Genomic DNA, 16926 nt, shown 5'->3' on the forward strand with positions numbered 1-16926 from the left:
ATATTCACACACACACTACGTGTGGTGAAATTTGTCCTCTGCATTTGACCCATCCCTTTGATCAACCCTCTGGGAAGTGAGGGGAGCAGAGGGCTGCAGCGGTGCCGCGCCTGGGAATCATTTATGGTGATATATATATATATATATATATATATGTATATATATATATATATATATATATATATATATATATATATATATATATACATACATACACACACATTTTTTTAGATTATTATTTTTTATTATTTTTAAAAATCTGTTCTTTTTAATCCTTTTTCTACCGCTTGTTACTCTCTGTATCTCCTAGCTGCTCAGGCAAATCATATTGTCTAAAAATGCATTTTCCCACATACACAGAGCCCGGCCCCCAGCCACTTTTTTTTAACCCAATGCGGCCCCCAAGTCAAAAAGTTTGGGGACCCCTGAACTAACTCATTTGTCATTTTTACATATTAATCCTGTACTAACTCAACAAACTATACAAATGGAGGTTCAAGCTATTTAGTAGGGTTGAGATACTCCCTGCCCTCTAGGCATCACTGTGTATCGATAGAAAAATAAAAGCTGTGCAATGTGTGAACAATTTCAACAAACCAAAAAAACAAAACTTAAAAGACTGACAGTATAGCTGTAAATCACACACTGTTCACTTACTTTAAATTAGCACAGAAGACACAAATTTTCACAGAAGTATATCAATATGCGGGGACTCATACAGCAGTTTAAGTGGGGTCACCAATCGTTTATGTTACTCCTGTTTATTTTACGTTGAGTCGCAGCCTCACTTTACTGTGCACCTCTTGCTTGGTATGCTTGTTCGCCCCGGTATAAACCATTTTCTTGCCTAACAGAATTGCTTTTGTGACATCCAGTGGACAACTTTAGAACAGCAGTTTCTTTAACTTAAAAATGCAGCTCACTTAGCAAAGTCATCCCATGGGCCGGATTGAACTTTAGGCCCTTAGATCGCATGTTTGACATCCCTGTCCGAAGCCATTAATGTTTGGAGATGTTTGACAGGAAGTAGATACCTGACATAGCTTGTCGCCTTACTTGTTGATAAGGACAATATCCGGCAGCCACACCTTCGCCGCAGGGATACGCAACACCTTTATCCCGTCATGCTCTTTGGGATTCCATGACAGCCGGTGGTCTGACCATTCCTGTTTATAAAGTTTCATCTAAAATGGTGTGTTGGTGCACAGATTTGTGAGTTCTGCATCGGCTACAGTCACAGATTCTTACCAGATTCATGACAACAATGGTGCTCATCTCTTCATTTTTCATATTCTGAAGGAAAGCAAAAGAAAAGAGAAGCTAAAAATACACACGCAACATATATTTATTAGGGCTGTCAAACGATTAAAACATTTAATTGCGATTAATTGCCTTTTGTTCATAGGTAACTCAAAATGAATTGTGATAATAGCAGATGTATATAATTTTTCATCATTGATAACAGTACCCTAAACTGATAATTTTGAAGGTTCAACACCATGGACGGACAATTAATTTGCTTGAAATGTGTTTTAAACTTTATGCTACTTTAAACGACTCAACACAGAGAGGACAAACATGATTTAATAGCAATTTAAAAAAATGCCTGCCGTGTATTGGTGTCTTGCCATATTTTGTATTTTATAGAAATACAGAATTTTTATTCCTGCTTTAGGAGCACTGGATTCAGAGAAGAAACTACATTTGCATGTTTAGATAACAGTTTCACGCATAAATAGCACAAAATGTGGATTGTTATAATCATGCTTTGATTGTCCAAGATGTTTGGTAACACCCATCCATCTATATTTTTGTCGCTTGTTTCTTTTGGGGTCACGGGGGGTAGGAGCCTATCTCAGTTGTAATCTGTGATAGTTCTACCTGAATAAATGCTTCTGATATTCTGTACATTACATGGTGTACAAGTTAATGGCCTTTATATTGTTGTGTGGCAATGTTTGAACCTTACCTATCAATTAATAAAATGTAATATTAAGCCCGCTAATCATTTTGTAATTGAGGACTTGACCAGAATGTTATAAAATAATCCCCCACCCCATATTCTTCAACTGCTATAGTAGCATTTCCTTAGGTGCAAATATCACAGAATAACATTACAAAACATCTCTGACAAAACAGGGATGGGTACCGTTCACATTTGAATTGATTCGGTACCTGGGTAATCTATACAGGTACTCAACGGTTCCAATTTTCGATACTTTTGTGTGCGTACATTTGGTAAAAAGGTTTTGTGTAATTACATTTTTAAATGTTTAACTGTAACATATTGATTCGTGTTTATTGATCGATCATCAATATATCAAATTAGTATCCAATTATTTGTATAATAATGTGTTCTTCAACATAAAAACACTTACCTACAACAATTCAGTGTTATTTTCTTAGTATTGCACACAATTGAGAAAAACAGAATGGAGTAAAAATAAAGACCAATCATTTTTATCAAGTATCAAGTATTAAAGTACAAATGAAAGTGAAGCAAAAACTTTACATTAACAATACAAAGTAGAGTACAAGGAAACGAGCTGATTGTAACTATTGATAGTTCAAAACCAAAGCTAACATTCTTCTACAGTAGGCTTTTTATCTGGAGCAGACATAGAGGATGATGATGTCATTATCGTCACCAAATGTTAACGCCATTGCTTGTGTTGTTGGCTGCAGCCGAGTCGCTAAAGGTGCAAAATGCAGGAGTTGTAGCCGTACATCTAACTTGGCTGCACTCTTCTGCCATGACAAAAATCCTTTGTTTAACCAGGTGCTCCCTCAGATTGGAAGTATTCCTTCCATTTGCCTTGATTTTGACATTACAAATATTGCAGCAAGCATAATCTGCATTAGCATTGCATTTGGAAAAGACGGACCACACTTTACAGCATTTTCTTTTGGCATCGTTGGGTTTTTGTCATGAAACATTGATGGATTGCAAGATTACTAAGAGCATATCTGCTTTGAAATCACTTGTTTTCCTCTCAAGTGCAAGCAAGTACTCGCCACTCGCATGTGCTAATTCAAACAGACATGACGTCACGTGCAACCCAGGCACCGAAACATGGCACCGCTGGATCTTAGGTGAATCATAGCACCGGCTGGTTTAAGTATCAGATCTGGTGCCTGTCCCTATTGACAAAGCATGATCGTAGTGTAAAACATTTTTATTTTTTAAATATAGTCAAACCGGATGTAAAGCATAGGGCTTTTATTTTGAAGCTGGAAAAGTGTGTGATTGGTTTGAGAAAGTGTCTTGACATGTTTTGATGTTGGATAGACTGTTTGCAATAAAAAAAAAGTCTACTTTCGACTTCCTGCCGACCATCTTTCAATTCTGTTGAGCTTTTATGTCATCTTACTTAATAAATCAGTCACATCAACAATCTAAACGTTATGTTATCACTGCACCTTAACCGTAATCTGAACATGGAAATAAAGTACCACCAACCTCGACGCGCGCAGCAGGCGTTTGCTCCAGTGGTGTCGCCTCTTCTCAAAGCAAAAATCAGTCCTTTCTTGTCAGGAGAACAACTTGCCATGGATTTTAACCTAATGTTTCCATAAGGTAGCCTTTCCTTTGTATCTGCTGGCTATGACTCATCAGTAGCAAATGAACTGCAGCCAAGTTCCCCCACTCTGGCACAGCCAGTGGGGTCCAAAAGTAGTGTGTGCTTTAAAATTATTTCCCTTATTGAAATTTATAGTTAACGCGTTACTGCGTTAACTTTGACAACCTTAATATTTATACATACAAACCCCATTTCCATATCAGTTGGGAAATTGCGTTAGATGTAAATATAAACGGAATACAATGATTTGCAAATCCTTTTCAACCCATATTCAGTTGAATGCACTACAAAGACAAAATATTGATGTTCAAACTCATAAACTTTATTTTGTTTTGCAAATAATAATTAATTTAGAATTTCATGGCTGAAACACGTGCCAAAGTAGTTGGGAAAGGGAATGCTAACCACTGTGTAGCATCTCCTTTTCTTTTAACAACACTCAATAAACGTTTGGGAACTGAGGAAACTAATTGTTGAAGCTTTGAAAGTGGAATTCTTTCCCAATATTGTTTTACCTAGAGCTTCAGTCATTCAACAGTCCGGGGTCTCCACTGTCGTATTTTACGCTTCATAATGCGCCACACATTTTCGATTGGAGACAGGTCTGGGCTGCAGGCAGGCCAGTCTAGTACCCGCACTCTTTTACTACGAAGCCACACTGTTGTAACACATAGCTTGGCATTTTCTTGATGAAATAAGCAGGGGACCATGATAACGTTGCTGGGACGGCAACATATGTTGCTCCAAAACCTGTATGTACCTTTAAGCATTAATGGTGCCTTCACAGATGTGTAAGTTACCCATGCCTTGGCCACTAATACACCCCCATACCATCACACATGCTGGCTTTTCATCTTTGCGCCTAGAACTATCCGGATGATTATTTTCCTCTTTGATCCGGAAGACACAACGTCCACAGTTTCCCCCCAATAATTGAATGTGGACTCGTCAGACCACAGCACACTTTTCCACTTTGCATCAGTCCATCTTAGAAGAGCTTAGGCCCAGCGAAGCTACCGGCGTTTCTGGGTGTTGTTGATAAATGGCTTTAGCTTTGCATTGTAGCGCTTTAACTTATGTTGTGTAAGGTTAGGGCTCTCAACTGCAATCACACAGAAAGTGGGAAACTGTCCCATATGTATCAAACACAGGACCACACAGAGAGAGCCTCTGTTGACAACCCCTATACCGGAGCGACCATGGCAACGCGTCGGAACAGATTTGTTCATCTGGGACAAGAAAACTTACCTGGTTGTGATAGAGTATTTCTCTCGCTACATTGAAGTGGCACACCTCCACGTTGCAACTGCAGAGACAGTCATATCGGCTCTGAAGAACATCTTTGCTCGGCATGGAGTCCCCGAAGTGTTGATGTCAGATAATGGACCGCAATTTGCCGCTACTCTCTTCAAAAACTTTGCCAGTGAGTATAGCTTTACTCACATGACCAGCAGCCCACGATACCCACAAGCCAATGGAGAAGCTGAGCGAGCGGTGGCCACTGTAAAAGGCTTATGGAAAGAGGGAGGAAACTACGCAAAAGCTCTACTCAGTTACCGAGCTACCCCGTTGGAGAACGGCTACTCTCCAGCCCAGCTACTCATGGGGAGACAGTTAAGAACTACACTCCCACAAGTGCCCAAAACACTGTCTCCACGCTGGCTAAACATCAAACAGTTCCGAAACACAGAGACACAAGGGAAACGAAAACAAGAGCAACACTACAACAAACGCCACAGAACACACAATCAACCGGAGTTACACCCAGGCCAGAGTGTATGGATCACTACTGAAAACGTTCACGGGACAGTCGTACAGCGGGCAGCTGCCCCGAGGTCGTACCTCGTCAGATCAGAGGATGGGCTGTTGAGGAGAAACCGTTCACACCTGCGTGCAACCCAGCAGCCAGCCAACAGAGAGGACACTGGCTCAGATAGTGCAGACCAACCTGCGGCGGAGCCAGATGCTACATATGTTACAAGCTCGGGCAGACACTCACGCCCGCCTAAGAGACTGGATTTGTGACTTGACGGTTTAAAAAGAGTTCCAGACTGTCATTGTCAATGTTCAAAAAAAAAAAAAATAAAAAAAAAAAGAGAAAGAGAATGTAACTGTTAACAGTCTGGTGTAAAAAAAAAAAAAGAAAAAAAAGGGGGGAGAAGAGATGGGAATGATATGGTTCACGTTGAAAAATAAATATTTGAGTTAGTATTGTTAAATGCTTGAAGTTAAATGATAAGGGTTCTTACTTAAAAGGGGGAGATGTTGTGTAAGGTTAATATAACCTGTACTGTATTGGCATGAAGATGCCTTAGCCAATCAGATGGCTTGTTGTTAGTATGTGCTATATAGGGATGTGACGTCATCACTGTACTGGCTAAGGGTTCGAAGTGAAGGAGTTAAACACCGAGTCACTCTCTATCTTATTATTACATACACTAACTCAACAACTTGCACTTACAGATGTAGCAACAAACTGTATATAGTGACAGTGGTTTTCTGAAATGTTCCTGAGCCCATGTGGTGATATCCTTTAGAGATTGATGTCGGTTTTTTATACAGTGCCGTCTGAGAGATCAAAGGTCACGGTCATTCAATGTTGGTTTCCGGTCATGCCGCTTATTTGGAGTGATTTCTCCAGATTTTCTGAACCTTTTGATGATATTATGGACCGTAGATGTTGAAATCCATACATTTCTTGCAATTGCACTTTGAGAAACGTTGTTCTTAAACTGTTTGACTATTTGCTTACGCAATTGTAGACAAAGGGGTGTACCTCGCCCCACCCTCTCTTGTGAAAGACTGAGCATTTTTTGGGAAGCTGTTTTTATACCCAATCATGGCATCCACCTGTTCCCAATTAGCCTGCACACCTGTGGGATGTTCCAAATAAGTGTTTGATGAGCATTCCTCAACTTTATCAATATTTATAACCACCTTTCCCAACTTCTTTGTCACGTGTTGCTGGCATCAAATTCTAAAGTTAATGATTATTTGCACAAAAAAAAAAAGTTTATCAGTTTGAACATCAAATATGATGTTTTTGTAGCATAGTCAACTGAATATGGGTTGAAAATTATTTGCAAATCATTGTATTCTGTTTATATTTACATATAACACAATTTCCAAACTCATATGGAAACGGAATTTGTAGAAACCTAAGCCTGGCTGTCTATTTAAAACACAGTCAAGAATGTCAGCAGGACAGCTGGCATCAAGTGGGGGATGGGCAGCTTACTGGAACAGCATATCTTATACTGCTACATGAGATTGGCGCAACAACAATCACTTCTTTCTCAATGCTTTATTCGTGTTATTATTTTTGTATTGTAACTCACCAGCCCAACCAACGAGGATAGAGTCATGCCCACTCGAACCACCACTCGCTCTTCAGGGGTGTGTGCAGGCCGAACCTTAAGATTATAGTTGGTGAAGACCTCCTTTGTCAGAGCCTGCTCTACATCCGCAGCTCCTGAACAATGACACATAGCAATATTTAGTCCACAAATGTGCTCCAGCATATATTTTTAGCCTATTCAAACACAATGATGGAAGGAATCAATTAACTGCGATCCCTGGTCTTCCGCCTAAGAGACGGGTGTGCTGACGACCCAGCTAAAAGCCAGGGCTGGCTAATTTGGCAGTCAGCACACTCTTGAAGTCCATTACGCAGCCACACTGGCTGGCCCCCGTTACATTCACCGTTTCAAACCTCACTCTCATCCGGATCACGCCACCACTGTAACCCAGATGGTTTGGCCGCCTGCCTTTGTCCAATTCCGCGCAGAGACGAAAACCCTTGTCAGCATGCTTGCCTTTCATGCGGATTGCCAGGGTTTGCGTCCCTGTGCGGAATGGAATAAAGGCAGGGGGCCGAAAAAGGGACGTTTTTGTCATGAAAAAGGGAGGTTTTTGTGGTTGGTGCACTAATTGTAAGTGTATATTGTGTTTTTTATGTTGATTTAATAAAAATTCTTCTGCGGCCCGGTACCAATCGGGCCACGGCCCGGTACTGAGCCGCGGCCCGGTGGTTGGAGACCACTGCTTTAAACCACACATTAAAAGCGTTACTAAAACGGCCTTCTTTCATCTCCGTAATATCGCTAAAATTCGCTCCATTCTGTCCACTAAAGACGCTGAGATCATTATCCGTGCGTTTGTTACGTCTCGCCTCGATTACTGTAATTAATTAATGAATGAATGAATTAATTAATGTATTATTTTGGGGTCTCCCCATGTCTAGCATTAAAAGATTACAGTTGGTACAAAATGCAACTGCTAGACTTTTGACAACAACAAGAAAGTTTGATCACATTATGCCTATACTGGCTCGCCTGCACTGGCTTCCTGTGCACTTAAGATGTGACTTTAAGGTTTTACTACTTATGTATAAAATACTACACGGTCTAGCTCCAGCCTATCTTGCCGATTGTCCCGGCAAGAAATCTGCGTTCAAAGGACTCCGCCTTATTAGTGATCCCCAAAGCCCAAAAAAAGTCTGCGGGCTATAGAGCGTTTTCCATTCGGGCTCCAGTACTCTGGAATGCCGAACAGTTTGAGATGCCACCTCAGTAAAAGCATCTAAGTCTCACCTTAAAACTCATTTGTATACTCTATCCTTTAAATAGACTCCCTTTTTAGACCAGTTGATATGCCGTTTCTTTTTTTTTACTCCTATGTCCCACTCTCCCTTGTGGAGGGGGTCCGGTCCGATAGCCATGGATGACGTACTGGCTATCCAGAGTCGAGACCCAGAATGGACCGCTCGTCCAGAGTCGGGACCCAGGATGGACCGCTTGCCTGTGTATCGGCTTGGGACATCCCTGCGCTGCTGATCCGCCTCCGCTTGGGATGGTTTCTGCTGGCTCCGCTGTGGATGGGACTCTCGCTGCTGTGTTGGATCCGCTTTGGACTGGACTCTCGCGGCTGTGTTGGATCCACTATGGATTGAACTTTCACAGTATCATGTTCAACCCGCTCGACATCCATTGTTTTCGTCCTCTCCAAGGTTCTCATAGTCATCATTGTCACCGACGTCCCACTGGGTGTGAGTTTTCCTTTCCCTTATGTGGGCCTACCGAGGATCTCGTAGTGGTTTGTGTTGTGATTTGTGCAGCCCTTTGAGACACTAGTGATTTAAGGCTACATAAGTAAACATTGATTGATTGATTGATATAGGACACTGTTAATTAAATGGGTCCACTCGGGATTAAAGATTCAATTAGCATTATCTTGTATTCAGAGCATTTTAATGTCGTAATAATCTGCTTGTGTGAGGTTAAACAATTTAGACAATTCACATTTTCAGTAAAGTTAAGTGACTTTTCACTCAAATTTAAGATAGTTTTTGGTTTCCACCAGACAGAAATGTGACTGGGCTTCCAAAGGAACCGTATATCGGATAATGCTACTATGCTTAGTGGACCCTGAAAGCACCACACAGGTCCCCGGAGCTGTGATGAAACACAACCAGACCTGCCCTTTTGGTGCCAACACCTCGTCAAGATCCAACCATGTAGTAAGTAACCAGAGTTTCTTGTTCTATGACAAGCTGAAGCACTGCATTTGAGCTGCTTCGATAAATCAAAAGACCCCAAACCAAATCAATCAAATTGAAATTGAATATTTGCAATCTAATAATTCATACAAACTTTATTCTTATTCAAATAAACATAGCCTGCCAGATTGTATTAAGGTCATCTATAAGGATGTATTTCGTTAGGATTTTTTCAATACCGATACCAACATCAATATTCCTTTTTTAATTCCGGTATTCATCAATACTCTTTTCAATACTATATAAAATGGGTGTAAACAAAGAGTGAATACATTCCTTTTTTATGGCATTTTATCAGCGCAAGAGCTTGTACACCACCAACATCATGTAACATCTCACAGCAGGGAAGTCTTTATCAACAACTGCTTTTTAGGTCTTAAACAAGACAACTATTTTTGCAGTGCAAGGTGCAATACAGGTATGTCATCATCTTATAAAGACCCCACAGACCCATCACTGTGTTTTTGTTCATTACAATTACACTCAGCTGGAAATAATATTTATGTTTAGCATTCATGTGTAGAGCTCATACATCTACATGCTACATCATATAAAATATACATTAGATCAGGGGTGGGCATTACGTCGATCGCGGTCGACTGGTCGATCTCCGAGGATGTGTCAGTCGATCTCAAGCCAGGCATTAAAAAATATACATAAAAATGAGCAATCATCAATCATACCAAGACTTCACTTTCGTCAGTTGTTTGACATTCTCGGCACCCGAGGATCTTGTGAGATGACGCTGGCTGCTGCAAGCTCATATTTAAGAAAAAAATCACTAACAGGGCGGACGCAGAGAAACACATTTTACTTCTAGAGACTCCGTACCTACTGTCAAAACTCTAAAGACCGACTGCACAGTTCCTGTCTTCACCATAAAATACCTGTTTCATCCTGCCTGGGCTAAAAAAATAAGAGTCTCAGAAAGTTAGCGTGCACAAGCTAGCAAGCCACGGAGTTTGATGCCAATGTATTTCTCCCCCGCCCTCAGCGACCGCTTTCTCACTTGCTTGCCCACCCGCACATTCACTGACGTCACTCACCTGCTGCCAGACATTAAAGGGCCACACACATATGCTACTCTCATAACAAAGTGTTTAAAAACGAGTATGCAAGTTGGACAAATGAGATTCCAAAACCAACCACTTTCACGTGGTATTGGACAGAAAGGAGGACTTTTTTTTTCCTCCATTTGAAAATGCGCACGTTATCAGCACTACTGTCTAATTCCAATCAATGCAAGTCATCGGAATCAAATACACCAACTTATATTCTTGTCTTTATGAAAGAAAGGAATCTATGTGTGTTAAACATGCTTGTATTATCATTAAACACCATTAACTTGTTAACAAAAATGTCTCTTTCATAAATAAATAAATATAAATTATAAATAGGAATGAGGTAGATCTCCTCGACTTGGTCAATTGAAAAGTAGCTCACCTGCAGAAAAAGTGTGAGCGCCCCTGCACTAGATTGACAATCAATTAGCATGTTAAGTGGGTGTGCATTCTACCAAGGTGTGTTTTGATTCCATGCAACGCAATGGATTGACATCAGACATTAAATCTCATTAACTCTTTTAGCATGCGTGACTTTGAGGGACTTTTGAGGAGGAAATATTGTTGCATTACATACTGTTGTGTGATGTTGCTTCCTTATTTGTCATTATTCCATGCTGAATATCAGATCCTACCCAAGTTGTTTTTTATGGGTAGCAGCAGCCACTGAAGTTAATGTGACAGCGGGTCATAATCATGATGCTGTATTATTTGTCCAAAATCTTAACTGTTTTCCTCGATCGTTCCAATTAGGAAACAGTACAAAAAAAATCAGGGGGTACTTGGTATGCATCCCTAGTCATCTACACATAAATATTTAATTCATGTCCATAACATAAAAGCTAATGGCTAATTACGTAGCACAACCATTGAGGTTTGCAAATAGAAAATTCAAAATCAATCTTTTGCGACAAAGTAGGATGCTCAAGGGATCAAATGTTTATCTCAATGAACATTTAACCAAGAGCAATGCTGTTATTGCCGAAAGAGCTCGGTTCCTACGCAAAGAGGGAAAAATACAAGCAACATCGTCGTCCAACTGCAAAGTCTACATAAAGTTAAATGGTGCACCTGAGCAGGCACAAATGCTAATGGTCACCAGAGGTGGGTAGAGTAGCCAGAAATTGTACTCAAGTAAGAGTACTGTTACTTTAGAGATTTATTACTCAAGTAAAAGTAAGTAGTAGTCATCCAAATATTTACTTGAGTAAAAGTAAAAAGTATGTTGTGAAAAAACTGAGTAACTGATGAGTAACCTGTTCGTTTAATAATTACGGCAACAGATAATGCACAAAAACATAAAACTAGCAATGAGCAAATTCATAGCCAGGAATATCTCTTAAGCAACTAAAACTATAATATATATTAAATAATAATACATTAAAATAAAAAAAAATAAGGCAAATTGAGCCACAATAACTTAACAGCACCATCGGCTCAGTAGGCATTTATTGATTGATTGATTGATTGATTGATTGATTGAAACTTGTATTAGTAGATTGCACAGTACAGTACATATTCCCTACAATTGACCACTAAATGGTAACACCCTAATAAGTTTTTCAACATTAATCAATTACTTAATAAATGATCAAGTCGAGGTGATCTACCTCATATATACATACACACACATATCATATATATATATATATATATATATATATATATATATATATATATATATATATATATATACAGTATATAATTTATAGTTTTTTATTTTGCCGTTTTTGTTGAAATGTTAAAGGTGTTTTAATGAATATACATGCATGTTTAACATATAGATTCCTATCTTTCATGAAGACAAGAATATAAGTTGGTGTATTACCTGATTCTGATGACTTGCATTGATTGGAATCAGACAGTATAGTGCTGATAATGTCCACAGTTTCAAATGGAGGAGAAAAAAAGTTCCTCTTTTCTGTCTAATACCACAAGAAAGTCGTTGGTTTTTGGCATCTTATTTGTCCATTTTCCATATTCGTTTTTATACACTTTAAAAGAAATACATTGGCGGCAAACTCCGTAGCTTGCTCGCTTGTTTGCGCTGGCTTTCGGAGACTCTTATTTTGTTAGCCCAGGCGCGATGGAGCGGCGCTTTTATTGTGAAGACAGGAACTGTGCGATCAGCCTCTAGGCCTGTGACGGGAAGTACGGTTGAAATAAAAAGTGTTGTTTTTCCTTTATACTTATGATTGATTGATTGAAACTTTTATTAGTAGATTGCACAGTACAGTACATATTCTGCACAATTGACCACTAAATGGTAACACCCCAATACGTTTTTCAACTTTTTTAGGTCGGATTCGATGTGTGACGGTCACGTGACCGCCTGGTTTTGTTTGATTGGTCCAACGTCACCAGTGACTGCATTTGATTGGTGAAAGGCAGGCATGCGTAGTTCCTACTTTGAATGCGTGTCTGACAAAATCAAAACAAACAAAACGTGCATTAACAGATCGATAAAAAAAAGTAGCGAGTAACGAGCTGATTGTAGATAAATGGAGCGGAGTAAAAGTAGCGTTTCTTCTTTATAAATATACTCAAGTAAAAGTAAAAGTATGTTGCATAAAAACTACTCTTAGAAGTACAATTCATCCCAAAAGTTACTCAAGTAGATGTAACGGAGTAAATGTAGCGCGTTACTACCCACCTCTTATGGTCACAAGCTTAAATGGTTTGAAAAAATGTGCATAGTTTGTGGTTTGCTGGTCTATATGTTTTTTTTGTGTTTTTAGGGTTGTCATCTATTCTGCAAATCCTTACTAATTTAAATGTCTATTAAACTTCCCAAAAAAGGACTCAAAATTGCCCACTTGAACATCTGTAGTCTGAAAAACAAGGTCATTGAGTTGAGTAAAACACTTTTGGAAAATAATCTACATATAGTTGCAATTTCTGAAACTCAATTGGATGATTCAATTGACAATACTAAAATTTGTATACAAGGTTACAATATAATTAGACTTGATAGAGACAGGACACGGGGGAGGAGTAGCCTTTTATGTACAAGACCACATTCAAATAAAGCGAAGAGGAGACCTCGACTTGACAGATGTAGAAGCAATCTGGATCCAGGTTCACTTGCCACATCTAAAGCCATGACTAATCTGCTGCTGCTACAGACCACCTTCCTCTGATGCAGCATATCTTGAAAAAAAATTGTGCAATGCTTAAGAATGTTTCTGACACAAACAGAGACATTTATTTCTTAGGAGACTTAAATATTGACTGGCTCTCAAAAAACTGCCCTATGAAAAGAAATGTTAATGACACTGCCACTGTATGTAACCTAGCTCAAATTATAAATCTACCAACCAGAATATCCATCCATTTTCTACCACTTATTCCCTTTTGGAGTCGCGGGGGCGCTGGCGCCTATCTCAGCTACAATCGGGCGGAAGGCGGGGTACACCCTGGACAAGTCGCCACCTCATCGCAGGGCCAACACAGATAGACAGACAACATTCACACTCACATTCACACACTAGGGCCAATTTAGTGTTGCCAATCAACCTATCCCCAGGTGCATGTCTTTGGAAGTGGGAGGAAGCCGGAGTACCCGGAGGGAACCCACGCATTCACGGGGAGAACATGCAAACTCCACACAGAAAAGATCCCGAGCCTGGATTTGAACCTAGGACTGCAGGACCTTCGTATTGTGAGGCAGACGCACTAACCCCTCTGCCACCGTGAAGCCCCAACCAGAATAAATATGAACAATTCAGGTGTATTGTCTTCAACTTGCATAGATCATCTTTTTACTACTTCAGTAGATAAATGTTCAAAGGTTGTTTCAGTGCCAATTGGATTTAGTGATCATAACATGATTGCTATGGCAAGAAAAGTGAAAGTCCCCAAAGTTGGACCTACAATTATATATAAGAGACTCTACAAACATTTATGTGACAATGCCTTTATTTAAGATGTACATAACATACAGTGGTACAGTGTATTTGAGTCAAAGCATACTGAAGCAGCTCTGCATGAATTCATGAAGTCATTTTCTTCTGTCTGTCATAAGCTTGGCTTGACATTGACCTGAGACACTTGATAAAAGATAGAGATAAATGGAAAAAGAGTTGCTGTAGATTCAGGTAGCTCAGAGGACTGGCTAGCATATCGCTCTTTGAGAAACAAAGTGACCAAATTAAATAAACTGAAAAAAAAGGTGTACTACCAATCTAGAACTGAAGAAATTAAACATGATGGCAAAAAACTTTGGAGTACTCTCAATCAAATCATGGGTAGAGATAAAATGGGAAAAACACCAGCATTTATTGAATCAAGTGAAGGCTTTATCACCAAGCCCAAAGAAATTGCTAATTACTTCAACAATTATTTCACAAGTAAAGTTGATACTATAAGAAATGGCATGCTGCCTGTAAATGGTATTCTATCTGAGTCCAAAACAGAGCTGCCAGACTAGCTCTCCATGGCTCATTTAGGGACCGGCATTGAGATCATGCATCATGAATTGTCATGGATGAAAGTTGGTGAAAGACTAGCGTGTAGTTCGATTCTATTTTTAAAAAAAACATCCATACATACCATAAACTTTCATATCTGTATTCTCAGCTGTTGCTTGTTAGTGACAGTCACAACTACGGTACCAGGCTAGCCCTAAGAGGTGCTGGCACCCGTCTTAAACCCATAAGTGATGTTTTGAAAAAGACTGTAATGTATCGGGCAATCACTTACTGGAATAGACTTCCACAATATCTGCTATCAATCACCAGCATAGTGGGCTTTAAGAATAGACTAAGAGGAGAAGTATTGCGGAAAGAAATTATTCTAGATTGTACCTAATGTCATGACTGTTTTTATTGACTATTGAGTATTTTATTGATTATGGGATAAGCAGTAGAAAATGGATGGATGGTACTTTTTCGTCACTTATTTTTTGTCTTTGGTACACTAATGTGTATATTTAAGGCCATTGGTTCTTTTGTTTTTCTTCCTATCCATCCCATTTTCTACCGCTTATTCCCTTGCGGGGTCGCGGGGGGTGCTGGCGCCTATCTCAGCTACAATCGGGCGGAAGGCGGGGTACACCCGGTTCTTTGTTTTCCATCCATCCATTTTTCTACCGCTTATTCCCTTTCGGGGTCGCGGGGGGCGCTGGCGCCTATCTCAGCTACAATCGGGCGGAAGGCAGGGTACACCCTGGACAAGTCGCCAACCTCATCATTCTTTGTTTTATTTTTGCAAAAATATATATATATATATCTATTTTTGTATTTAGTATGAAAATTGTTATGTAACATAAGTTATTATTATTTTGGTTCTTTGTTGTTGCTATTTTTTGTATTATGACATTTTATCATTGGATCATGTTGTGCTGCATTTTAATCTTTTGTTTTGTGCTTGTGTGTTGTTTTTTTGCCTGGACTCCAGGAAGAATAGTCTCCACTGCGGTGTAGACTAATGGGGATCCTTGATAAACTAAAACCAATTTATCCACGATACATTTCACTATCGCCATCATGTTCATGTGACTACATTATGTGTACTTGCCTGAGGGTTGCAGTTAGCACTTTGCTTAGCTCTAAGGTCGTGAATAAAACAACTTGTTGAGATGACAACTGGATCCCTTTTTTTTATTGTCACATCGAAACATGACACTGAAGACTACACTTTTGCTTTTGCTAGTCTCTCTTTTAGAGCAACACACTTAACAGTATATCTTGCTACTTCTGTACATGTTGAAGGAGGTGAGACAGCAGCAAGACAATCGCTTCATTCCAAGACTATTAAATTTCGTCCACCCCCCACCACTGAAGTATAGCTGACATCAAAGACATGTGCAATCAGGATCATTTTGTGTTTTAATGTACTCCAATATGAATTGGCATAAAACACCCATCTCGATCCGAATGAAATTTTTATCCTAAAGTATGTGATCGGGTCAGAATATTCCGAATAGCGTGTTTACATGAAGTATTTTTATTCCGGTTCGGCTAATTAATCTGATTAAATGTGTCCATGTGCACATATTTTATGTGTGATATACTTGCACGTGTTTGCTGTTTATGTTTTTGCTGTGTATAATATTTCACAAAAAATGCTTGTTTGACTGGCTTGACCAGAAAAAGCTAGGTCATTTCATTTCAAATAAAAGCAGATTGTGTGTGAATGTTGTTGTACTTGTGGCATTCAAATTGAAAGTATAGCCGGCGTTCTTTGGTTGGACAGCTCCAAAGACCAAGCCGTTTGGGACGGTGCACCACTTGTGAGTTGTAAGTAGAAGAAGACATGCTACATGGTTGTGTGATGTCTCTTACCTCCCAGTGCACTCAGGCTGCATACACAACATGCCAGCAGAAAAAATACTTGAGCTGTTCATAATGACGGGAGGAAAAAATTCCGGACAAAATAGCTGGCTTCTTAGCCAATCCGACGTCTTTTAGTCTTATTTCTACTTTGTGGCAGATTACAACTGACCCTTACTGTGAGCTCATTCCGAGTGGACTGTTGTTGTCTGTCAGTGAGGCGAGGCGGGCCAAATGCTGTCTTCTCCAATTACGGCCTACAAGGCGGAGGAGAGGGGAGGGGAGTGTATGTGTCAACTCCACACCCTTTCAGGATTATAACTGCTGTTGTTGGTGATGCTTTGTTTTGCCTATCTATGCATTCCATATACAGAGGTTCAGCAAGGTTCCTTGCAAATTTGTAGCATTAAGCATTTGATTCAGAAGAGTCTGATTCAACTATGAACCTCACAGTT

General features: G+C 39.6%; 1 protein-coding gene across 1 annotated transcript in view; it reads right to left on the reverse strand.

Moving 5' to 3' along the window:
• Nucleotides 1-16698, reverse strand: part of LOC133560375 (acetylcholine receptor subunit beta-like) — a 33290-nt gene extending 16592 nt beyond the window's left edge. The window contains exons 1-4 of the mRNA XM_061912834.1: nucleotides 16484-16698; nucleotides 6920-7053; nucleotides 1249-1293; nucleotides 1057-1166 (exon numbers count right to left, since the gene is read on the reverse strand). Of these exons, the coding sequence (XP_061768818.1) occupies nucleotides 1057-1166; nucleotides 1249-1293; nucleotides 6920-6946 (182 nt within the window). The 5' untranslated portion in view covers nucleotides 6947-7053; nucleotides 16484-16698. The remainder of the gene's footprint in view (nucleotides 1-1056; nucleotides 1167-1248; nucleotides 1294-6919; nucleotides 7054-16483) is intronic.
• Nucleotides 16699-16926: the final 228 nt, after the last annotated feature.

Source organism: Nerophis ophidion, linkage group LG10 (genome assembly GCF_033978795.1).
Source record: "Nerophis ophidion isolate RoL-2023_Sa linkage group LG10, RoL_Noph_v1.0, whole genome shotgun sequence".
In the NCBI taxonomy this organism is placed as follows: Eukaryota; Metazoa; Chordata; class Actinopteri; order Syngnathiformes; family Syngnathidae; genus Nerophis; species Nerophis ophidion.